The sequence below is a fragment of the Prionailurus bengalensis genome, chromosome B3 (assembly GCF_016509475.1).
Source record: "Prionailurus bengalensis isolate Pbe53 chromosome B3, Fcat_Pben_1.1_paternal_pri, whole genome shotgun sequence".
Taxonomy (NCBI): domain Eukaryota; kingdom Metazoa; phylum Chordata; class Mammalia; order Carnivora; family Felidae; genus Prionailurus; species Prionailurus bengalensis.
In genome coordinates, this window is record NC_057355.1 from 123,560,082 (window position 1) to 123,586,321 (window position 26,240).

The 26,240-nt window shown below is 43.9% G+C and overlaps 1 protein-coding gene across 27 annotated transcripts in view; it reads left to right on the forward strand.

The window, feature by feature from the left end:
• NRXN3 (neurexin 3) overlaps positions 1-26,240 on the forward strand; it is a 1,568,410-nt gene that overhangs the window by 85,989 nt on the left and 1,456,181 nt on the right. For all 27 annotated transcript variants that reach the window (XR_006293453.1, XR_006293454.1, XR_006293455.1 and 24 more), the window contains exon 3: positions 15,252-15,269. Coding sequence is in view for 24 of the 27 variants with exons in the window: in XM_043556739.1 (XP_043412674.1) it covers positions 15,252-15,269 (18 nt within the window). In the remaining 3 variants the exon portion in view is untranslated. The remainder of the gene's footprint in view (positions 1-15,251; positions 15,270-26,240) is intronic.

A 26,240-nucleotide genomic window follows, 5' to 3' on the forward strand; every position in this document is an offset into this window, starting at 1 on the left:
ACAGGAGAGTAAAATCTAGTAGTGTGCCGGTTATTATGGCAGGCAATAGGTGGTTTCCATGCTACTTTCTTCCTATGAATAAAGTATTTATATAATTGTTTTCACTTTCTATTCTGATCTTCTGTCAGAAAAAATGCATCTGGACAGGAGCTCTGAGATCATATGATTTATCTTTCTTCAGCATTTATCAAGATGTTTTGATTGCACAGTTTGACCTTGAGACATTTTAACTCTATGTTGGTGTAGTCAAGATTATACAAACACTGAAACATTTTTATTATAGCAGTATTTTTTAGAGGCAAATGATGTGGGGCTCAGATGATTCCTCAATCCAGTTTTCCTTCAGCATACTTAAACCATTTCTTATTTTTCCAATTCATTTGTATTTTACTAAATTAGTTTTAACCAGATCAATTCTGCTCCATGTGTCTTCTACAGTGAAGATTTGATTAATCGATCAGTTATTTTTGTGTGTGTGTGTGCCTATCAAATTTTGCCTGTATAGCTTCTGCCATTGTGAACGTTCTTTTTGTGGTCATTATTTCTACCACATCCAATTTTCTCACATCAAGTTTGCCGGTCTAAATTTTGTCAAGAATGTTTGATTCTTCCTTCAATTTTTTAGTCAATAACAAATTTTACTATGTGCATTTTTAGCTGCTGTCAGTTCCATTTTGTGTTGACTTTTTTCCTGACAGGTCTGATTTTTTTCCAGGTCACTTTTTACAGTTTGAAGAACCACATCTTCCTACAACTAAAGTCAGCCTCTTGCCTAATGTTTTTAGCAGGTGCAAAAATGTACTTGAGAGGTCAAAAATTCAGGATCCAAATATTCTGTGTTTCTGAAAGAGACCAGTGATCCAGAAGGATTAAGAAATCTACCCAAGGTCATACATCATGTTCTTGGCAGAGTTCTGTGTTATTTCAGCATATACAACTCCACTAGTTCAGTGAAGGACATATCAGAATGTAAGATTGGGTTGATCTTGATGGCATACTATCTGCTCCTACCCTCTCATTCCCCCTTCTGAGTCTAATGGAACTTCCACCTACCTGCCTTCTTGAGAAATAGCAGCTGGGGCCCCAGTTCGAAGCTTCTTGGCTTCTCCCTGCTTCCTAACTAGGCCCGCCTTAAGCTGTGTGTGCACTGGGGTGGCATGATTTACAAACAAGCAGGACCAAAAAGGAAAAATCCTCTCTTGTGGAGAATTAGGTCAGTGGCAGAGTTGGGGAGGGGAGGGAATCCAGACCTTGTTCTCCCATCTTTCAGTTCACCCCCTCTTCCCTAAAGCAGTCAGGGCAGAAGCCACATTGCTATTGAGAAGCAGACATCTGGGCTTGGGGGTGAGGAGCAGGGGGGCAGTCGTCCCCCCCCCCCCGCCGTATTCATGTGCAGAACTGTGTGAACATGAAAGCGGCCTGTTTTCTGGCCACTTGGGACTCCCCCCTCTCTCATTGTATTTGTCTGGATTACTCTAAGGGGGATATTAGTGTTGTCTAATAATGGCCTCAGATTTATCTAGGGATTTGTGTGATTAATTCCCAAGCAAAGTACAGCAGATAGATTAGAGCTCAGCCTGTGTGGTGGGTCTACACCCTCTATTCTCTGCGCTTTCTAATTGGTTTTGGGGGAGGCTCTTCTCTCACTGCCTTGTTATCCTGATCATTAAAGGCTGTAGCATTTAGGCCCCCCACTCTAGGGTAGTGGAAACCATTTTCCACTGCTACAGAGCATGAGTGAGTGTCTGAGAAGACAGTGAAATCTCCAAGTTCATGCTCTTGTTCCTTTATGAAAGCTGCAGAGACGTGGTCACTTGCTTTTCTCTTCCAACTGCCACCACTGTATTCTCAGTGCCAGATTCTTCTCCCAGCCCTCCTGTTGGGGCACTGGTACCCCAGCTGTGGCACAGTGGGGATAGAGGTGAACTGGGATGTAAATGATCTGAATTCTGGCTTCAGCATCAACATTGTCCCTGTGGATGGACATGTTGGTTACCTGGTCTAGGGTCTGTGTCTCTCCTCTGAGCCTCAAAGGATCCTGTATGACTTTATTGCACTGATCACAATTATGATTATTAAATAACTGATTATCTGGTTATTTGTGGCCCATCTCCCCAGCTAGACCTTAAGATCCAAGAGTGCAGGCCCCACATCTGTCTTGTTCATCTGCCATTCCCTCAGTGCCTAGCACAGTCCCTCACTCGTGGGGATGTGCTTTGAATATGTGTCGACGGAACGAACCTGTAAAGCAGAAGACACAGATTTGCTGGACACCCTAGAGTTCTTCCACTTCTAAAATTCTCTACATCTCTCTTACTGTATTTTCTCCAAAACAATCACATAAACACCCCCCTTTCTAATGTTTTGACTGGTTTTTTAACTGTAGTACCACAGAAGTTATAAGATAAAAATGGTGATTAATAATAATAATTTAATTCAAAAAGCATATTACTGATATATAAAATATGAAATCCCTCCTAAGAACTCCCTCTCTGTTCGCTTGTTCTCTATGGGTCCTGGCAGTGGAATGCCACCCTGCCTGGGCTTCTGAGTTCCCTCTGCCAGGGCCTGCAGGATCCTGTTGAACCCTTCAGAATAGGCCTGGTACTAACTAGTGGGCTATATGCATGGTTCTCAGACTCTAAAATCATTCTTTTAGCTGCAGAGCAGATAGTGTGCTAATTTCACATCACAGTACACACTGCTTTTCAAAGGGAAGAAGTCAACCTTGCTAATTTTCTGAAAATGAAAGAAGGGAGAGTGTTTAAGAGAAAGCGGAAGAGTTGATGGGAGCTTGGCAGTGAGAGAGCCTTAGGGCTACTTGCTTTCTTCTGAGGTTCTCAGGTCACTTAGAAACTTCTTTTCTCAGAGCATTTAGTTGAAAGTCTCCAGCTAACATGAGCCAATATCTGACCCCCTCCTCAAGCCCATGGCAGACACTGCTAATCAATCTTGACCCCCTTTTCTTTCCAAACCCATATGCAGCCTCAGACTCTTTTTTTAAAAAATTAAAAGCTTTTTAATGTTTATTTATTTTTGAGAGAGACAGACAGACAGACAGAGCGTGAGCAGGAGAGGGTCTGAGAGAGAGAGGGAGACACAGAATCCAAAGCAGGCTCCAGGCTCTGAGCTATCAGCACAGAGCCTGGCACAGGGCTTGAACCCACGAACCATGAGATCATGACCTGAGCCGAAGTCAGACACTTACCTGACTGAGCCACCCAGGTGCCCCCTCGGACTTTTTTTTTTTTTAACACATTACTCCAAAAATGTCACCAAAGAAAATGAAACTAACGTGTGTTAAGCACTAGACATTTTATATACATTTGTCTGTTTTGAAACTTCTGGCAAATGTGAATGATCCCCATTTTACAGATGAAGTTTAAGTAACTTATACAAAGTCATCTAATAGCAGTGTTGGTAGGGCTCAAAGCTTACATGTTGCCCTGCCTTCCAGGGAGTCCTACCCTCGGGTGTCAATCTGACCACCAGGCCAGTAATGGTGAAACGTTCTTATGAGATGTGTCTCCACTTAATTGTCGCTGTCCATCCTCTGGGGCCACTTCAAGGTTACGCTGGGAAAAAAAAAAAAACTTTGAAGCATTCTCTGTCAACCCTAAATCCTGTATTAGTGCTAAGTGCAATAATAGGCCAGGTAGGGCCACCCTATCATGTTTATCTACTCTCTTGCTTTATTAGGTTTACTACTAACTGCATCCAGGGCAGTTTTTTTTTTTTTCAGTCCCCAGTGCCTAAGTTGGTGTTTGGCATGTATAAGTGGTCAGTAAATGTTAGTTATTTCGAATTGAACCTGACACAGAGGCTCACTCTGGGAACACAAAGGGTGAGGATAAAGGCTTATGGCAAATTGAAAGCCTTCTTGGCTGTTCTGAGAATCTCTCAGCCAGCCTTTTCCAAACTGTGTTCCACGAGATTTTACTAGGTATTTTATGGAAGGAGAAGTGCCCAGTGTTCAAAAACATTTGTAAAACTGCATACTGTATCCTCTCTGACTTCACAGTGTATCTTAGTGTAGGCAAGGCTTTCTGAAGTCTTGCCATAGAGAAACTTGATTATTTTTGTTTAATTCAGCTGTTTCTACATTTATTATTTTGTTGCTGTTGGCGAGGAACTCCTATTTACATTTTACTGGATGTGTGTTTTTGTGGAATTCTGTTCTGGATATGTTGCCTCAATTTATAATCCTTTCTGTGAAATAGGGGTCCTGAAGTCATAAATGCTCCAAGAAATTTAATGACTTTTTTTTATTAAAATATAATTAATATACATGGTTAATTAGTTTCAAGTGTACAATATACTGATTCACAATTCTATACATTTCTCAGTGCTTATCAGGATACATGTACTCTCAATTCTCTTTATCTATTTTACTCTTCCTGTACCCACCTACCCTCTGGCAACCACCTCTATTTAAGAGTCTGGTTTTTTGTCTCTTTTTTTGGTTTGTTTCTTAAATTCCACATATGAGTGAAATCATATGGTATTTGTCTTTCTCTGACTTACTTCACTTAGTGTTATGCCCTCTAGGTCCATCCGTGTCATCACAAATGACAAGATCTCATTCTTTGTTATGGCTGATTAATATTCCATTGTGTATATATGCCACATCTTCTTTATCCATTTATCTATCGATAGATACTTGGGCTTCTTCCATAGTTTGGCTATTGTAAATAATGCTGCAGTAAACATAGTGGGGCATAGATCTTTTTGAATTAGTGTTTTTGTTTTATTTGGGTATAAACCCAGTAGTGGAATTACTGGACAATGTGGTAATTCTATTTTTAATTTTTTGAGGAACTTACACACTGTTTTCCATAGTGACTGCACAGTTTGGATTCCCACCAATAGTACACAATGGTTCTTTTTTTCCACATTCTTGCCAACACTTGCTATTTCTTGTCTTTTTGATTCTAGCTGTCCTGACAGGTATAAGGTGATATCTCATTGTGGTTTTGATTTGCATTTCCCTGATGATTAGTGATGTTGACCATCTTTTCATGCATCAGTTGGCCATCTATTTGTATATCTTCTTTGGAAAAACATCTATTCAGGTCCTCTGCCTGTTTTTTAATTGGATTATTTGTTTGTTTGGTATTGAGTTGTGTAAGTTGTATATGTCTTTCATATATTTTGCAGATGACTTTTTTTTGTTTTATTATTTATTTTTGACAGCAAGAGAGAGGGAGACAGTGCAAGTGGGGGAGGGGCAGAGAGCGAGGAAGACACAGAATCCAAAGCAGGCTCCAGGCTCTGAGCTGTCAGCACAGAACCCAACGTGGGGCTTGAACTCACAAATCATGAGATCATGACCTGAGCCAAAGTCAGATGCTTAACTGACTGAACCACTCACTATGTGCCCCATATATTTTGGATATTAACCTCTTATCAGATACATCATTTGCAAATATCCTCTCCCATTCAGTAAGGTGTCTTTTTGTTTTGTTGATGGTTTATTTTGCTAATGACTGTCAACAATTATTGTCACTGGAATTGGCAACCTCACACCACGGTTTCTTGAAATTTGCCCCCAGTTCCCCATGACCTAGATTTGGGCGGTTGACTAGTGAGAGAAGAAATAATTGGGAATGGATGAACAGTACTATGAGAAGGAAAAAAACTTTGAATTCAGAGAAATCTGAGTTAAAATCCTGGATACTCTGTATGAGTGAAGTGAGCTTGAGGGTATTAACTCCCCTGAGCCTTGGTTTCCCTGTTTGTTAAGTGGGGATAACAACTGTGTCTATATCAGCATTAGATGAAGTCATGTATATACGATGCTACCACAGGGGGCTACCACAGGACGCCTTCATTAAATAGCAGAGATTATAATGGACAATGAATGACCCTTGCACTTTTCTTCTGGGTCATATTTTTAAGTTTCTTTCATTTCTTAAAGTTTTATTTTATTTTATTTTATTTTATTTTATTTTATTTTATTTTATTTTAAGAGAGAAAGCGGGGGAGGCAGAGACAGAGGGAGAGAGAGAGAGAGAGAGAGAGAGAGAGAGAGAGAATCCCAAGCAGGCTCCACACCGTTAGTGCAGAGCCTGATGCAGCGCTCGAACTCATGGAGCCATGAGATCATGACCTTAGTCGAAACCAAGAGTTGGATGCTTAACCAGCTGAGCCACCCAGGCGCCCCAAGTTTCTTTTATAATATCATTGTGAATAGTTACCATATTTAATCTTTTTGATACTAGGTATGGTTGCAAAAAGAGGTTCAGGGAGGGCTGTGAGTTGCCAGAGGTCACACAGCTGATACTAGGCTAGAAAGTCAGAGTTCAAAACCTAGGCTTCTGTCAGCAAAATGTGGTGCATACATACAATGGAATATTATTCAGCCTTGAAAATAAAGGTGATTCTGATACCCACTACATGGGTGAACCTTAAGGGTGTTATGCTAGTGAAATAGGCCAGTCACAAAAGGGCAAATACTGTATGATTCCACTTACATGAGGTTCCTGGAGTAGTCAAATTTGTAAAGACAGCATGTAGAAAGGTGGTTGTGAGGGGCTGGGGGAGGAGGTGTGGGCAGGCATTGTTTAATAGGAACAGAGTTTTAGTTTTGCGTGGTGAAAGGAGTCCAGGAGATGGAACGTAGAGACGACTGTGCAATGCTGCACAGTGGTGTGAATGGACTTGATGGGGCACCTGGGTGGCTCAGTCAGTTGAGCATCCGACTCTTGATTTCAGCTTAGGTCATCATCCTAGGGCTGTGAGATGGAGCACCAACCAGGGCGCTGCACTGAGTGTGGGGCCTGCTTGAAGTTCTTTCTCCCTCTCTCTCTCTCTGCCCCTCCCTGGCTTGTGTGCCTGCATGTGCACACACACTCACTCTAAAATAAAATAAAGACTTAAAAAAAAGTTTAAGATGGTAAATGTTATGTAATGTGTATGTAATCACCACCACAACAAAAATATTTAGGAAAAAAAAGTCAGGGCTTCTGATTCCAAAGGCAGGGCTCTTTCCTACACATAACAGCACTCCCTACAGAGGAATGAGCAGCCAGGGTGGGGGTGGCCTCTTCCAACGCCTATTGTACTGAATTACAAAATCTATAGAACTCACCTCTGCTGAGAAGACCCTCTTCTCCCATATCATTCTTCCAAGTGGCAAAAGCCCAAGGAGTTAGTCTTTCCAGACAGCAAGGAATTCTTGGAAAGAGGACTGATCTTCAGTCTCATGGAAACCACTTGGGTCAAATAACAATGATTTGCTAACATTGATTAGTACTTCTTCAACCTCCCAGTGCTTTTGCGTAATTTGCTCCTTATAACCTCTACATCAGTCCTACAAGATAAGTAAACTCTCCCCATTTTATAGATTGAGAAGTTAGGGCTCAGGGTGGTCAGTTAGCACAGCCAAGCTCATGTGCAGTTTGTGGAAGAGCCAGGTCTTTTACTCCAGATCCTGCCTCTTAACCCCTGCGCTGTCTGCAGCAAGAAGGGAAATGGAAGGTGTCTGCATCTCAGCTGTTTTTCCCTGATTTCTGTTCCCTCCTGTGATGCACTTCTCTCTGTCCTACGAAGATGAGGGACATCCTCTCATCTAGGTCAGTTTGTCTCCTGATTTCCTGGTGTTCAGGTGTCTACTCTTCTCCCTGGTTGGGTCATGCTCATTTGGGGAGGGTAATACCCACTTTTACCTAGGAAGTTAGCCTTTGGGCCCCGTCTCCTGGCTGTGTCCACCTGCTATGAGGACTTTTCTAAAGACTTATCAGGCGGGAGCCTGTTGCAGGTGCCAACCTCACGGCCCAATACTGAGAAGTACTGTTTAGCTAGGGATGACTTTTGTTTGCAAGGCTTAAACATCTGGATAGAGGCTAAACTTGGCACTTTTAGTTTACAAGGCGTATATCAACAAGCCAGCACAGACATTCCTAATAACAACTTCAGAATGTGTTTATTGAATGTTTACTCTGTGCCTGGCCTTGTGCTAAGCCCTTTATATGGATCATCTCATTTGACCCTTATAATAGTCACATAAATTAGGTACAGTCAGTTCTGCTAGAATGCTTATGTTGAAAATACAAATTTGTTCCAATGTAATCGATCTATTAGGGAACAATTTGGGCATAATGCTTTTGCCTTTGATTATGCAAATTTTGTCCACAAGAAACACTAGGTAAAGGCAGAAAACTTCAGCAAGCCAAACCAGGCTGTGTAGAAATACACAAATGCACACACCTCAAAAGCTCCCTCAGTTAGCACGTGTGCTGTGAGCCACACCCTTGCACATCTGGTGTCACAGCTCTGTCCGGTGCCAGAGCATCCTCCTTTTACTACTTGGCAACAGCTCACAAGCTTCCTGTTTCCATGAGCACAGTTCAAGTCTTTTTCAAGGGCTCTACTGATGGTAGTATTTATATATTTCTTAATTATTTAACACATGTAAAACTGGTTCCTATTCTGGTTCCTATTATGGGTCACTGACGAGGTTTCTGGGTGTCATGCCCCAACTTCATTTTCCCCGTTAGCCTTATGTTTTTACTGCATGATTTTGCACAGCGTTGTGACTGTTAAGAATTGACACATGCTTCTAACCAAACTGATTACCCCGACATTATTTTTATGTGGACAAAGTAGAAGGTAAGGCTAAGCAATTTGACAAAAATATTTGTAATAACTAACGGTAAAGTCAGGATTCAAACCCCAGATTGCCTTACCCCCATGTCTGTGCTCAAATTCCCTAAAACGCTAACAAAACAAAACGAAACCAGAAACCCTGGTGTCTGCATTGATCTTTGATTGCGTGTGTAACAAGTAGATTCCTTCTTCCCCCAACTGTCAGTCAAACTCTGGTTCCTCAAGCCAGAGCCACTACAAGTATGTGAGAGCCCCTAAGGTATTTGGGCACAGTACTGAATGAGCCCAGGGGTGTGCCATCCGTGTTCCTTCCTGCTTTGCAGCCCATTCCTCTCCCTGCTGCTGCCTTCCCTGGCTGGCTGGCACTTGACCCAGCAGCTATCTCTCCCCTCCATCTTACAGGCTGGAGTTATTAGCACCAAAGAACAAAAGCAAGGAGAGTGGGACTGGGGAGGGAAGGGGAGGGGGCTCAGTCTTCTACGAAGGCAGATAAATAGGTTCTGTGTTGAGGATGAAGTTAATACCACCTGGCCTTTTGTGGAGAGACATCTCTTCCTGTGTTTGAAGAGCTCAAACACTGAAAGCTGGAAAGAGCCCCAGAACACAGGAAGTCCAGCCGCTTCGCTGCTGGAAGTTTGCTTTAGCTCAACTAATGAGATTGTTTCTGTATTTGTTCCTGAAGTAGAGGGAAGAACCTTGTGCTCACTCTCCCCAGGGGCATGAAAGGAGAGGCCATTGGGGAGATGCAGTCCTTGCCTTTTTTTTCTTCCCTCTCGTAACATTGTAGTCTGGTGTACTCTTCAATTGAAGGCCTGATCTGATGCTTGTGGACCTGGGGCAAGAATGTACATGAGAGACAATGGGCAGCCTCCCTTCTTTCTACCTCTAGCGGCATGGAGATCCTTCTGGACATTTGTGTGGAGACCCCAGCCTATAGAAGTCCATAGCTCCTGTAAATTGCTTTCCCTTGGCCATTTCTTGACACTAGAGCATTGGTGGACTGGTTAGCTTTTGGGAGAATGGACCCAAGGAAGAGACTGATGTGAATTTGGGGCAATTTGAGCAAGGAATTCTGAGTACCTGATTGTACTCTACAAAGGGCTTAGTGGCAGGAATTGCTGATTCCCAATGGGAACATCTAGTTGGCCCTGTAGACTCCTCAGATTCTGGGCTGAGATGTAGCTACAGGAGGGCCAGAGCATGCTCCTCCCTGTAAAGCATATCGCCCAGGGCAAGGGCTCCAATTAACCAGGCCTATGGTCATACTGCATCTGACCCCTTCCCTCTGCCCTGGGCTGTGCTTTTTTTCTCACTTCTGTGAGATGCCCTACATTCCTATCCCTGATTTGTTGCTTGATGGGTCAGATGGTACTTGTCCTGGTTTGCTCTTTTATTTAGAAATATAGCTTGACCCTTATAAACTACTCTGAGTATGAGAGATATTGATAATGAGAGAGCCTCCTCTCTGGGTCTTAGTTTCACTGTCTGTAAAACAGGATGAAGAATGTTCCTACCTGCTAGGGTTTTGGTGAGAATTAAATGAGATGAGGTATATAAAGCACTTCACACAGGGCCCCGTACACAGAATATTTGATAAATGTGAGCTTTATTATGAGTTAGTACTGTTTTGTGCCAGGGATATATAGACATTATATTTTATCACCACACTTACCCTGTGACATGTGATGCTGGACACAGCAATTGGCTCAGGAACATGTGACCTAAGCTAAACCAATGAGAGCCTTCCCAGGGAATTTTACCAGTATTACCAGGAAATCGGCTGTTCCCTTTTCTCTAGAGCTGACAGGATCCATCTTTGTTACCACAGGGGGACAACCCACCTGATCATGAGGGCAGCACAGGAGAAAACAGTTGTTCTTAATTAAGGAGGGGATTAAGACAGACCCAGAGTCTAATAGCAGCTCTGCCCCTCTGTCCATAGGCATGTGCCATAACATCTCTGAGCCTCCCTTTTCAATTGTAAATGGAGATACCAATATTAATCAAGATGATTTATTAACCATTCAATACATATTGCTGGTCACCTATAGTAGGCCAGACCCAGCTTACACACTGGGGATACAAGCAATGAATGAGAGAGACAGTGCTGCTCTCATGAAGCTTATATTTCCAGGGAGATATAAACAATAAAAGCAGAGACCCATCCTGTGATGTCAGATAGTGATTGGTGCCATGAGAAAGGAAAAGCAGGGTAAGTGGCAGAGAAGGGTCCCATGTTAGTGAAGGTGGTTAAGGAAGGCCTTCCTGAGGAAGTAATATTTGAGCTGATACCTGAAGAAAGTGAGAAATGGCCTTATATATGCCTGACAAAGACCATTCAGTCCAGTGCTTAGCACATGCATAGGCTGCAGGCAGGACTTGCTCAATTAGTGTTAGTTACTTCTATTATGATAGGGGGTTGAGGACTGGCTCTCATAACCTTGCACCTTCTCTCTTCTGGCCCCCTAGCTCTGGCACTCACACTGATCTTGATGGAAAAAATGCCTGATGAAAACAAATTCTGGCCCAATCTGGGGCTATTTCTGTTAGGAGTGCCATGCTTAAAGCAGGGATGGGGGAGCAACCCAGAGAGGAAGCATTTGGCTGCCATTGCCACACTTCACCTACTGTCTTTAGCATCACAACCAGAGAAGAAGTAAATTAGGGCATTCGCCCTTCACTCAGTATCCAGCAGACACTTATGGTGTATTCAACAATAACCTCAGCCACAAGTACATATGCTCAGCATGGTTATTTTGAAGTTCAAAAGGAAACACTTTCCTGTAGTGTGGGAAGATCTGGTTCTTCTAACCATGGAGGAAAAATGAGGGACCCTTCATCTGCTACTGTTGTGTTTACAGAGGGAGCTCTCCTGCCTCACCCTTCATTTGGTCTAGATCATTTCACAAGGGAGGAGTCCAAGATCCCCCCACTCACTACTTACACACACACACACACACACACACACACACACACAGGAGCTCTGGGGAGGGTGGGGCAGGCTGCACAGCCAGCCTCTTGGAGGCGAGGCCCAGCCAAATCTTTTGGGATCCCACCTGGTGAACTCTGTCTTGGGTCTGACCTATTTTCTAGGAGAGAAAATAGAATATAGATTTAAATGCAGTGGTGCTCTGGAAAACTACAGGCCCAGCAGTGTGAGAAAATAAAACAGTGGGGGGGAACAGAGGAAGTGTCGGCATGGGTGAGGATGCCACCTCTCCTGGATCAATCTTATTTGTTTGTCAACTGCCTTTTCTTCTGCAATTTGCTCCCTTTTTTTTTTCCACAAAAAATTGATATACATACATACATTTACGTATTTACCTTTTCTTTGACCAGTCCTGGGGTCCAATGCTGCTTCCCCATACATAGACTCTAGGCTGCAGACCAGTAGCAACCACAGACAGAGGGAGCTCTGGGGATGGTCACCTAGGAAGTGGAATGGCAGCAAGGCATAGAATCAGAAATGCTCACAGCTGCATCCTAGGTCAGCCTTCCTTGCTCTGTGACCACAGGAGAGATTTTTAATACCCTTGTCTTCTCATATATGAAGGTAATAAAATTACTAGCTAACATTGAAGGCTTTCTAAATGTAGGTATTGTTCTAAGCTCCTCACAACCACACTAGGAGGTAGGAACTATCATCATCCCCATTTTACAGATAAGAAAACTGAAGCGCAGAAAGTTTCAGTAACTGACCCAAGGTCTACATAGCCTGTAGACCTGGCAATCAAGCTGTGGATCTCCCTTTCTGTGTCAATTCCTGTGACTTGGTCTGAGTCATATGGCTACACTTGGAGCTAAGGTGGGGGTGGGGGTCATCTCTACCAAGCCACATGGATTTAGGGTGGGAAAGGAGTTCCCCAGAAGATAACTGCGACTTGTTACAAGAAAGAAGGGGTAAAGGATCGACAGGCGATATAACAGATGATTCCCCCACACTCCCATCAACCTTTGCCATTTCATTCTGTTGGTCAGAATTGAATGTGGAGATTCAGGTTACTGCTTCTTGGGACAGGGGCCAGGTGACACTGTGTCTCTCTCTTCCTCAAGTTGGACACAACGTTCAGAACTGCCTCCAGCTCAGTGACACAGCTAAAAACTGAACCTGGACCCTACCCCTCACTGTAGGAAGCTTATCTTGGTGGTCTTTTGCCCCTCTTTGGCGAGAAGAGATGCTGTATGTTTTATGCTCACGACTAGAACTGAGTCCAATTAAGGATTCAGGAGGGAAAACAAAAGAAACAAGAACAGCATTTGTTTTGACTCCTGTACCTGCTCTCCTACAATCTCTTAACCCTCCCTTGCCCCACTTCCCACTGAGGAGAAGAAGGGAGGAATAAGACCCAAAGCGGGGGAGGGCTGGAACACATGCCTTCATTGACAAGTAGAAGAACTGAACCAAAGTCACACACACACACACACACACACACACACACACACACACACACACCTTAATTCCTGTGGTCTCTTGGTGTTTCCAGGGAGCCATCTGGTCAACATTTTTTTGGTAATTCTGTCTGTGGTAATTCAAAGTGATAACAATCAGCACAGCTAACATTTATGCAGTGTTTGCCTTGTACTGAGTTAAGTGTTTTACAAGTATTTAATCTCTTAACACTGCCATGAGGGAGGTTTTGTTCTCTTCCCATTGTGTAGCTGAGGAAAACAACTCAGAGGTTCAGTGATTGATCCAAGGCCATTCAGTAGGCAGGGATTTGAACTCAAACCTGTCTCTCTCCACAGTTTAAGATTGTAAACACAATGTTGAAATGGGAAACTTTGGGTTCCAAGGTATCCTGTCTCCCTTGCATGTTGGTACCTCCAAAGAGCATGTTTCCATGAACAATGGTGTTGACACTCCCACCACTGAACTCCACCACGTGTAAATAGTTTGATATCCTGTTTAATGAAGGGGTATTTTAATGACCACTCTTCTAGGCAATCCATCAGTCACGGTTAATGGCCCTGCTTAGTTATTTATACAGAATGTTTTCCCTTCTTACCTCTTCTATTTTGCCACTTCTTGCTTCCACTCCACCCCTGAATCTAGCAACTCACCAGAAAATCTGAAAGGGGGTGTGGCTGAGGAATGATTCAGAGCTCTCTAGAAGTCTTTTTGGGCAGATACAGCTTTTAGGGAATACAGGGTGTGGGCTAAAGAAATGCTCAGCTGTTGCTGTGGGTTTGCCTCTCCTGGATGTGGGGGGCACAGCTCTGTTAGGTCAATGCCTGCATTTTCCTGGGGCAAGAGTTACAGTTCCTAAGGAATTTGCTGAAGCTTTACAAAACTAATTGCAGCAAATTAGAGGTGCAGTGGATAACCCATTACTTACTCATGGGTTAGCTAGGAGGGTCTCTCCCATGGCTTCAGGATGCTCACTTTAGCCTACAAACTGAATTTGGGTTCCATATGCCCTTGAGAGACCTGGGTTTCTGTTGAATAAATGCTGGACTGGGTGGGATTCAAGAGGTCTAGGGTCTTATCTAGTCTCTGTACCTGAACTAAATGCGTGAACTTGCATGAGTCTCTCAACCTGTTTCATCCCCCATTTGAGCCAAAAATGAATTAAGCTAGATGATGTCTGTGGGTATCCCAGGTCTACCTTTCAGTGATTCTAAGTGAGTCACCCAGGATTGCTTGGATGGCCAGTGGTTTTTGAAGAAGCCCCCTGTTCCATCTTCTTAGCTCAGGTATATCCTTTCAGGTTGGGTCTAGAGGTTTTAACAAAGTTTTGGCCTGCTCTTGACTTAGCTTCTCAGCACAATTCTATCTTGCATTTGAGGGTAGGAGGAGGAGATTGTGTTCATGAAGACAATGGGAGTGAACCGTTCTTCATTTTTTGAAAGTTCATTGGCTTAATTCAAATGTCAACCTTCCTAGGGCTGGATGTTTATTTGTAGTTGTCAAAAGTGATTTCAAATGGCAATTCCTGTCATTAATGATGGGGTGAAAAGCAAGGAGAAAAATTAAAAGGGGAGACAGGATTTCAATTTGTATGGCAAATGATCCACTCACATACAATCTCATGTACACACGCTGCTGTCTGTGATAAAGGATGGTCCCTGGGTATATCAGGGAGGGAGGGGATTATAAATGTTTTGTTATCTTCTGTCCTTCAGTCCTATATGGTAAATAATGCTGCAACTTGCTCTTAATTATTATGCCTCTTTTTCTTTGTTCCTCAAGGGAGTGGTTTATTATTATTTTTCTCTCTGTGGGGAAACTTGCTTGACATCATGTCCAGTGTTCTGTATCTGGAGGCGAGGAGGATTTGCTTGGGTGTTGTTGTGTAGAAATCAACCAGAATATTTTAACCAATATTCTTGCAGGATTCCAGTCTGCTTGGCTTTTTTGGAGCCCTATCTGATTCCAGGATGATGTCTTTCCGGACAGATGTGAAACACCCCTCTCTTGCTACATGCACAGTGGAAAGGGAGCTTGGCCCCTCAGCTTGCATGGGTGGTTTTTGGGTGAAGGTAGAACTAAGTGCTCAGAGGTTGAGTACCTTTGGGGTCTTGCATGAACATGATAGTCATGCAAGGGCACGTTGCACTGTGTGTGTGTGTGTTTCTAACACTCTTCTTCCTTTTTCTCCCCCTTTCTCTCCTCTGCCTTTCCCTCTTTGAAAATGCTGCCACAGATGTCAGTCAAGGTCCAGGTGAGTTTCTGTGTTTGTACAGCTGCTGTGGAAATTTTCCCTCTGCCAGATTGTGCATGGTTTGACTCTGAGTGAGACCTTTTTCTAGGGACTCTTAAACAGAACAGAAATCTAAGTACATTGCATTTTCATTGATTTGGGTTGAGAATAAGAAATGCCTTGAATTGATGTGTTCATGTTGGTTTTGAAAACCATTTTAAAACCAAAGGAATGTGGTTCCCATGCTTATACAGTCACTTCCTTCTGATTAAAATTTCTGGGTGAATCAAAGAAATGGAAAATGAGCATTTTTGGAAAATATTTTTAAAGATATTCTTAAGATATGAACTCTCCAATTTAATGAGCATTTTTGCCTTGTCATACATGAATCTACTTATCTTCTATAGTTTCATGTGGTTGAAAGTTGAAGGTATGAATACTTAGCATAGAAAATATATGATGAGAGAAGAAGTCTTATTTCTTTGAATTCTAAGAAATGGCTTTCCCCTGCCCCACAATGAAATTGGCAATTTTTAAAAGGTTATGTAACTAATACATGTTCACTGTATTAAAAAAAAAAACGAAAATATAAAGAAGAGGAATGGTTTTTGTCAATGAACAAATGGAAGAACGATTCTCATGCTAATTGTGCATTTCTCTTTTTAAAATGCATACTCATCCAGAGTTCTAATTGTAAGCACAGTGTGTGTGTCTGTGTGTACAGACATATATGTACACACAGACACACACACACAGGCTCATATAAGAGGTTACAACCATATATGGATAAGAAGTGTGAGATGACTTAGAATGATTTGGAGATCATTCTAAACCGGATAGAATTTTGAGTTAAGAGGAGTAATTAACCTTACCAAATGAGAAGGGAATATCATCTTTCTTTGCTATTTTCACATATGTTTTCTTGTTTAGTCATTTTAACATTTAATTCTTATAACATCAATACAATTATATTTTAATATGATGGAAATTGAGAGCCCAACAGGTTAAGCCATTTGCCCAAGGTCATAGGGCTTGTCAGTGGTAGCACTGGGATTTGAATTTAGGACTTTGGGACTCTAAAGCCCAGGCACCTTCCATTGGAACATACTGAAAATTCCATCACTGAAAATTCTCAGCAACTGAAGGTCTTGTAAACATTTCCTAAGGGGACTATCATTGATTTTTTGCTTAGAGATAATGTGACGTTTTCATTATTAGCAGTCCTCTTTCCAAATGAATTTATCCTTCCCTTCTCTCTCTCTTTCTTTCTTTTTTCTTTTTAATTTTTTTTAATGTTTATTTAAAAATTTTTTTTATATTTATAATATTATTTTTATTGAAAAACAAAATTTATGTATTAGTGGACTGACAAAAGTCCAAACTTGTGTTGTTCAAGGGTTTACTGTATTTCATTTTTTAAAAATATATTTTTTTTTATTTAAATTTTTTTTTCAACGTTTTTTATTTATTTTTGGGACAGAGAGAGACAGAGCATGAACGGGGGAGGGGCAGAGAGAGAGGGAGACACAGAATCAGAAACAGGCTCTAGGCTCCAAGCCATCAGCCCAGAGCCTGACGCGGGGCTCGAACTCACGGATCACGAGATCGTGACCTGGCTGAAGTCGGACGCTTAACCGACTGCGCCACCCAGGCGCCCCAAAAATATTTTTATATTAAACATAATTTTTGTCAAATTGGTTTCCATATAACACCCAGTGCTCATCCCAACAGGTGCCCTCCTCAATGCCCATCACTCACTTTCCCCTCTCCCCCACCCCCCATCAACCCTCAGTTTGTTCTCAGTATTTAAGAGTCTCTTAAGGTTTGCCTCCTTCCCTCTCTGTAACTTTTTTTTTCCCCCTTCCACTCCCCCATGGTCTTCTGTTAAGTTTCTCAGGATCCACATATGAGTGAAAATAATGTTTATTTTTGAGGAGGGGGGGAGGGGCAGAGAGGGGAAGACACAGAATCTGAAGGAGGCTCCAGGCTCTGAACCATCAGCATAGAGCCTGACGTGGCGCTCAAATTTATGAACCATGAGATCATGACCTGAGTCAAAGTCAGATGCTTAATCGACTGAACTACCCAGATGCCCCTTCCTTCCTTCCTTCCTTCCTTCCTTCCTTCCTTCCTTCCTTCCTTCCTTCCTTCCCTCCCTCCCTCCTTCCCTCCTTTCCTGTTTAAAGAATCACCCAGACTTAAGTAGGGTTTCTCACCATTGATCTATATGGTATATTACATAGCAAAAAAGAATAATACAGTTATCTCCAGCTAATACACAGGATTTCCCTTTTTTTTTTTCTGTCCCTACCTCACCTTTGAAAATAAGTGGTGGTTGAAATGAAGCACAGGACAGCATTTCCTAAGAAGATACCATTAAATTAATTTTCTATTTAATAATATTTTACTCAACAAATATCTATTGAGAATCTATTATGTGCCAGGCACTGTTCTAGGCACTAGGGATAAAACAGGGAACAAAACAGAAGACAATCCTTGTCCTCATGGATCTTTTATTCTACTTGAGGGAAGACAATGAACTAATGAACTGGATATATACGCACACCTATATACATATTATATATACAATATATACATGTATTGTATCAGAGGGTAGGCAATCAGCATTGTGGAGAAAAACAAAAATGTTAAAAATTAGGTTGCTGATTTATAGAGGGTGGTCAGGAATGCGCTCTCTGTTCAGGTGATATTTTCTGGAATACCTCAAGGAGGTGAGGTAGTAAGCCCAACACCTGCAATTTTGTTTGGAAAAGTGCCACTTGGCTCAACCCCTCCTCATCCTGGTTCCTGGCAGAGAGGTGACCCATGGTCCCCACTTTGGCTTGTGTGTGTTGTGTCCTGTCCAGAGGGTCCCAGCTGAGGGAGTAAGTGGAGCTGATATCCAGCCTGCATTCCTCTTGCCAAGCCTATGATCCTGGGGCTGCCTCTGACCAGGGGGCACCTTTTTGTAATTCTCACAAAGACATCTATTGGTCCTGGATGAAACAGCATGGGGGCGTAAAGTGCAGTGGACACACAGGCTTCTGTTTTTCCAGAGGGGTGGGTGACCCTCCCTTAGTTAACAGCAACTATAATTAGTCCAGCTTAGCACCATTGCAATGAGCATTGCGTCACCTTATTCTCCTAATGACCCTCTAAGGTGTGTCTGCTGAGTCCCATTTTTTTGCGGAGGAAGTTGAGGCCAGGAGGTTAAATGTTGTGTTGAGGTCACCCAGCCATCTAGTAGCTGGGCCAAGAGAGGGTTCCTGCTTGAGTCCAAATCTTGCACTCTTTGTTCTGCCCTTGAAGGGTCAAGAGCTGATAGCCAATCCTGTAACCACCCCCGACCCGGACCCCTGGCTTTTTTGTGGTTTCTGAGCCTGAAGCAAATCACTAGTTCAGAAACTTTCCTTGTGGCCCAGGACGTAGCAGGAGGCAGCCTGGGCTGCCTGGCCCTGGCTGAGGTCAGCGGCAGCCTCCTGCCTCTCCGAGCCCCTGGTCAGGCAGTGTGGAGCCAGCAGTGCTGTGGCTCTGAAACAAGAAGCCTTTAGTGGTTCACTGATTTTCCCCCCTTCCCCTCAGGAAGACAAATTGGGGATTTTATGAGCTAATGTAACTGTTTACCCAGGGGCCGCTGGAAGACTGTGAGGGACGATTGATTAATTTTACATGTTTACAATTTTACATGTAATTTATTGGTTAGCAGTAACACTACTGTATAAGACGCAGCTGGAAATGGGGCCTGGCAGGCAGCACCTTTCTCAAGGTTCAGGAGATGGGCTGGGGCTTGGAGAGACTGTCCTGGAAACACCCAGGAGAAAAGCGGCAGGTGATAGGTACTTCACTGGACTTGTGTGTGGGAAGATCCGCAGCCCCTCCTCCTAGTGCCTAGGAGGGAGGTTTCAGATAATAAAGTAGCATCAGGGGCACCTGGGTGGCTCAGTCGGTTGGGCGTCTGACTTCGGCTCAGGTCATGATCTCGTGGTCTGTGAGTTCGAGCCCCACGTCGGGTTCTGTGCTGACAGCTCAGAGCCTGGAGCCTGTTTCAGATTCTGTGTCTCCCTCTCTCTCTGACCTTCCCCCCTTCATGCTCTGTCTCTCTCTGTCTCAAAAATGAATAAATGTTAAAAAAAAATAAAGTAGCACCAGGCATTTGTAGGGTGCTGACCTGAAGGAGGTGAGGGACACTCAGCTCTGATTTAACTCTTTACCTCAACCCTCCCCTGTCCTCTTTCAGATGAGAAAAGCCTCAGGGAGGGTCAGTAACTGCCCAGAATCTCCAGCTGCTAGGACAAGACAAGGATCTCAGATCTGTCTGGTTCCAAAGAGTGTGCTCTTTTTCTTTGAAACCCTGGCATTTCCAAGGCAGAGTTGTGGGCCTCTTATCTGTGTCTGCACTCTTAGCTCTCTGCACAGTGCATGGCACATAGTAGGGCCTCAAAAAATTTATTGAGCAGGGAGTGTGGGAACAAGTTTCAGGGCATTGTGAGTCTGTAGGGTCCCTGAGCCATATTTGAGCTGAAAGGCCATCCTGTCCAAAGAGTACAACTATTTTACTTTTCAAAGGAAGAAACTGAGGCCCAGGGAGTGGCAGGGACATCTCCAAGGCCAGGTAACCAGTTTGTGGCCTGGAAGAGACCCTTGTCAGGTACGTATCCCACGCCTCTGGCATACTGGGATTTGTCAATGGTCTCCCTGTGCTGCCTGGGGGCAGGAGTGGGCAGGCCCAGCCCAGTACCATATCACACCCTTAGCTCTCTCCCTTTTTCCCATGTGTTCTAGAACTCTCTCCAAGGGGAGAGCAAGCCCTTTGAAGGCAAGAAAGGATCTAGGAGGCAGGGAACAGTGCTGGGGCCTCTAGGTGTACGAACCCTCCCTTCCCCTCCCCCAGTGCCTCCCCTCCAGCCAGGAGGGACTCTTTATGGTGCTCCAATGACAGTCTCTCTCCTCAGAAGGGATAATTTCTCAGACCGCCTGCTGATTAGAGCTGGAATTTAAATGAATAACTGTGACCTTGTGCAAGTGCCCTAGTTACTCAGAGGCCCGATGAGGAAATAGGCCTCTCGCTTCAGTCCATCAGAGCCCTGGCAGGCGCAGGAGGAGGGGCTGCTGTCTGCGGAGGCCCAGAGGAGGCCCGGTCTGCTGTTGCCCGAAGCAACCGATGGCCTTCGCTTGAGCCTCCCTCTGACCACTCTTGATCTCTGCCCTCGGTGTCTTCCCCTTTCAGTTTAAGTCATCTCAAGGCTGTCCTTGGAGAGGGGACCTGATTATTTGTCCTGAGCCCTGCCCTGTCTCTGGGGAGTCCAGCCCTGTCTCTGGGAGGGACACTGTTCTGAACCCAAAGTCAGACGCAGAGCCGACGTGTCTGACTCGTGTGATGGACACGGAGGGTCTGCCCTAGAAGTTGCTCCGCGGAGGAGAGCCCCCAGAACCGCAGCCTCGGCTTCACGCAGGAGCTTGTTAGAAAAGCAGAATCTCGGGCCTTGCCCCAGACCTGCTGAGTCAGAATCTGCTTTTTACCAACATGTCCAGGTGTATGTACACACGTTAACGCTTGAGACGTGCTGACCTAAAGAGTCCAGCTTCTCCCCTCTGGGGCCACGAATGCCATGTTCCTCGTCTCTTCCGTTTTTCTGGGTTGACAGGAGTTGGGAGGGAGGATGGGATTAGGGAAGGGAAAGGGAATGAACACTTCCTGACCACTGAGTCTGTGCCTGTCACTGTTCAGGCCCTTTCGATATAAGAATTTACATACTGTGGGTCAGGGGAGCTCAGGATAGAACAAGTTTCCGTGAACAACTGCTCAGGGGCCAAATCCAGCCTGCTGCCTGCTTTCATATGGCCTCTGGGCTATGGATGGTTTTTCTCTTTTTAAATAGTTGAAAGCAGCAAAAATAATTTGTGATGCACACATTTTATGAAATTCAGACTTCAGTGTTCATAAAGTTTTATTGGAACACAGGCACACTTGTTTGTCTCTGTTTTGTCTCTGGCTGCTTTGCAAAGGCGGGATTGAGTAGCTGTGACAGAGACTGTGTGTCCTGTAAAGCCTGGAAAATTTACCATCTGGCTCTTTGCAGAAAAAGTTTGCCACCCTCGGTCTAGAGCATAGACTTGGAGCCAGATGCCTGGGTTGACATCCTAGCTTTCTCTCCGTATGAACAGGAGGACCTGTTCAAGTTACCTTCCCTTTGTGGGCCCTACTTGCCTCATCTGTGAAATGGGGACAGGAAGTACCTTCACCAACAGGGGCTGTTGTGTAAGTGAGCTCATGCATGTCAAGTCTTTAGAGCAGTGCCTGGCACATGGTAAACCATGTATAAATTAGCCAGTATTGTAAGTTCTCTCATTTGATCCTTTCCACATGTTTTCATTTCACAGATGAAGACACTTGGGCTCAGAGGGTTTAAAACAAAAGATGTTCCTTGGTCTGTTTGGTCTTCCAAACTATTCACAAGCATGCCACCAGTCCTGTGCTGGAGAGCCCCTCGAAAGACACCTGCTATGCTCCCCCTTGTCACAAATTTTCTCCCATCCGTCCTGATCTTTATGCCTTCAGTGAAGAGGTCCCTCAAACGTAGATCCTGGCCACCACTGCTGTGAAGCAAGGCCGAGGAATCCCACTGAGGGGGAACAAAGGGACCGATACTTTTCAGAGGTTCAACTGTATGCCAGGCACCCATCAAGATGTTATATCCTTTGCCCAAGGTCAGAAGCAGGTACGGTAGGCTCCAGGATTTAAACACATATCTGGGATTTCTTCTCTCATTCTGCCTCCTTCTGGCTCTGCTACTTTCCCTGGGGGTTGTGTGGCCTTGGGTAAGTCATGCAACCTCTCTTTTCTTTAGTGTGGAGGGGTTAAATCAGATGGCCTCTCAGGCTTCTTTCATTCTGAGGATCTAGGATCCAGCCTCCAACTGACATACCTTGGGGAACAGCAATCAGGAAACTGCCTTCTTGGTTACCAAAGACTCAACAGTTCCCAACATCAGTGGTACCTGTACAGTATTTTGTCTTTTCTTTCCTATTCTTTTGGGCACATTTGCTTTTCTCCCTTATTTCTTAGGAAAAACACCTGAGCTTGTATTATGAGCCAGGCACTAAAAACCTAAGTTTTTGCACACATCATTTAGTTTTTTTGACATCCTCAGGAAATAGATTTTGTTATTAGGCCCATTTTACCCATGAACAAACTGAGGCTCAGAGATGTTAACTGACCAGTTCCAGCCAGAAAAAAGTGGCAGAGCAGGATGCAAACTCTGGTGTGTCTGGCCCTGGAGAGGCCTCATGGCATCATAAGTTTCACCAGAATGTACATTCCACAAAGGTGCACCCCTGTTCACTATTTCTATGCTCTGGGCCTGAAACAGTGCCAATAGATCATAGGAATGGAATAAATACTGGCTCAATGAATAAATAGTGCTCAGGACTCAGCTCTCGTTTTACCCCTCACTCCTCTGAGAGAAAGTCTGCTTTTTGTATAGGTGTTCACCCTGAGATAGAAGGTAATTGAATCTTTATTCAGTGCCTGTCTTGGGCTTGGGTCAGTGGGGGATGCAGGCAGTAGGGAATCCACCATGGCTGTGCATAATTGGATTGGAAGGGGGTCCTCAGCTGGGCCAACAGTGATTGGCTTCCAGCCAGTTGCCCACTGGGGCCGGGGAAAATTCCCCCCCCACCCCCACCCCTGGTTGTGGCTCTTCTTGATGAGTAAGTGTGGGTGGGGAGCTGCTTCCTAGCCTGCCTCCAGCTTTGGCTAACTCAAGGAGGTAGACCACGGGCCCTTGGTGCCTTTTTCTACATCATTTTAAAATCATGTCCTTTACCGTCCTGGCAAGGCAGACCTACTAGGGTGCTGCTTATGGTCCCAGTTTGTTTCTTAGTTCTGTAGGGCAAGGTCAGAGTTAGAGCTGGAAAAACATCATTAGAAATATCTCACAGTCTCACTGGAACAGTACTGCCCCACCCCTCCTGATCCTGCCAAACACGTGGGGTATATATTTATTGCTCCAGTGATGATCAGGCATTGGTGGCATTAAGAAGAATCAATGAATGCTAAATGCACTGTAATGTGTGGGAGAGTCTCATTCAAAGATATGTATCCTCAAAATGCCATTGGTGAGACCATAGAGAAACTCTTCTAGACCAATTCCTGCCTTGTACAGGTGGAAAACTGAGACCAGAGAACTTCCGTATAACTTAGGTAAGTCACACAGCTTGTATATGGCAGCTTTGGTGACCTCCTCAGTCTGGAGACCTACCTAGCAAGGTCTGGTAAGGACCTGAGCTAAGCTAGTCGGTTTGTGGGGCTAGGTCTCAGGAGGGCTAGGGAGATGAAATGCAGCTGAGGGTTGAGGACAGTGGGTCCCCTGTGGGGCAACTCAGTTGACTATGACCATGGAGGAAGGCACCTGAAGATACACTAGGCAGGTGGTCTGTTAGTGCTGCCAGTTTGTTGGAAGACTGGTGTTGCCAAGAGGCGGGAGGTGGGGCAAAGAGAGGGCTCAGATGTACCACTCTTCTTAATAATGACAGTGATGACTACATATTTTGAGCCTTCCCTGTGTTCCATGAACTGTGCTAAGTGCTGTCCATACGTGGTTGCACGTGATTGTCACAGTGATCCTGAGAAGATATTTTACAGGAGCGAGGCATGGAAGAGTTAACTTGCTCAAAATCCCATAGGTAGTAAGAGGTAGAGCTGGGATTTGAATTCAGGTTTGGGATGGTTTAGAGCAGTTGTTTGCAAAGTTTGGTAAGCATCAAAAATCCCCTGGAAAGCTAGTAAAGGAGATCCAGGGTTATTAAAGTAAGACATTTCCCCCAGGTGATTCTGATAACGATCAAAGTTTGAGAACCACTGTTTTAAAGCAACATGATCTGGAAGGTAAAGGAACTTGAAAGCTCCAGCATTAGCCACGATTTTCTACCTTATAAACATTAAGGGAGGCAGGAAGTTGGAGGGGCAAGTGGAAAGGAGGATGGAATGAATGATTCCCCCTTTGAGGTCCAGTGGCACCTTAGGTTATGGGACTAGTAGAGCCATCATCATAATACATTATAGTCAGCTGTGTATTGTCCTTCACAAGCCCCTTCTTTGGCCACTGTGGGCTCTTGAAGGACATGAGGTGTCATACTTTTTGAGAACAGAGATTTATCCATGCTTGTATCCCCACTACCTGTCACATTGTATGTGCTCATGAAACTGTTGTTAGAAACAGCATTTCAGGGATGGAAAGGACCCAAAAGGTTGTCAAGACTCTGTGCACCTAATTTTTTTAATTTCTTCTGTAAGAGTTCATTCAGACTTGGCTTGAACCCCTACCGTGATGAGCAGCTCATTGCTCCTTTCACCATTCCATCCCATTCCAAGAGCACTGAGTGTTCCAAAGCTCTTCCTTATTCTGAGTCACTCTAGCTTTTACCACCTGTATTGCTTCCAGCCCTTGGAGACACACAGAATAGATCTAATTACACTCCCAGTGTTTGAAGACGGGGCTTTTGTCTTTAAGGATTTTCTTTTCTAAAGGCTAAAATATCTCCAGTTTCCTTGGGCATTCTCATACAAGGGTTTTAAGTTCTCTCATCCAGATCATTGTTTTCCAAAAAAATGACTTTTTTTTTTTTTTTTGCATCCTTTCCAAAGAAGCATGTCCACACTACATACAGTATTATGGACATGTCCCAACCAGTTCATTAGAGAGTGAACCTACTGCTCCCTTTGTCTAGACTTCCTACTTGTATCAGTGGTGGTATGAAATACCTTTGCTTGTTTTTTTAATGACTATAGCATTAAGTTGAACATAAAGTCACTGAAAATCTTTATTGTTTTGTGTGCACTGCTGCTAAACCATTTCTCTCCCATTCCTGTTCTGTGAAATGGCTTATTTGACTTAGACTTTGGGATCATCCTTTGATTTTGTTCAATTCTGCCCTGCATTTTTAAAATCAAGCACACTAAGATCTATTAGGGTAAAGGTCTTTCATCTAGCGCATCAGCTGTCCCTTCCAGCTTCGTGTCATTTATGAATAAAGAACAATTTTAGAAAAGTTCATGACAGTTGGAGTGTAAGAACTTCTCCTTTGGGAAGAGTCTCTTCTAAAAGCCACAGTTGCAGATCCCTTAACCCTTAAGGTATAAAGCATGACTGCCTCCATTTCTTTTTTTTCCATGGTATTCATGCAAGAGGAAACCCCAACCCACCTTCCACCCTTAAAGAGGTGAAATAGTTTGGAAAGGCCCTGCCCCTTTCTTGCCTCTGCCCCATGGTTATACCATACAGAAGCTATTGGTGATTCCTGGGTGACATTAGAAGAAATACTTTCTGTTCAGTACAGCCACCAAGCTGTAAGTACAGTGTTGGTCTAGAGGCAGTTTGTGGGCTCGTACAATTATATCCTACAAAGGGTTTAGTGGTGAGAATGGCACATGGTGGCAACATGGAAAGGCAAACCCAGAAGCTGGGACCTGAGTGCATCTGGCTTGGAGAATTAGTCTTAGGCTCTCTTTGTCATCAGTCCAACTATTCAGTTCATCCCCAGTACTATTCACGGCTCGTGGAAAAGCCAAAAACGTATGTAAACAGGTGATTGTCCCAAGTGTCAGCTCATGATTGCTGTCAGGTGATTGATTGAAGCTTTGTTTACTGTCTTCCTTTTTGATTCTGGGTGGTGATCTCAGAGTATTAGTTTGAACCATTTAAAATAGTCATTTTTATAGGTCAAAAGCTGTCAACTCTCAGTTTTGTATGATTCAACCTAATAGCTGGCCTCTTTGGATATCATCTTGGTTCATAGAGGCATAGTGTCTTTGAGTTGGAATAGATTTTTGGTAATTATCTCCAGAAACCCCACTCTGACTCTCTTCTGTGGCATTTCTGGAAAGTGAGACTTCCCCTATTACTCCACCCTCTCTGTTCCTGCCAAATTTGCTTGCTCCCTTGTCTTGCCTGTGCAACTTTAAAAATACTTGAAGGCAGCTCTCCTGTCCTT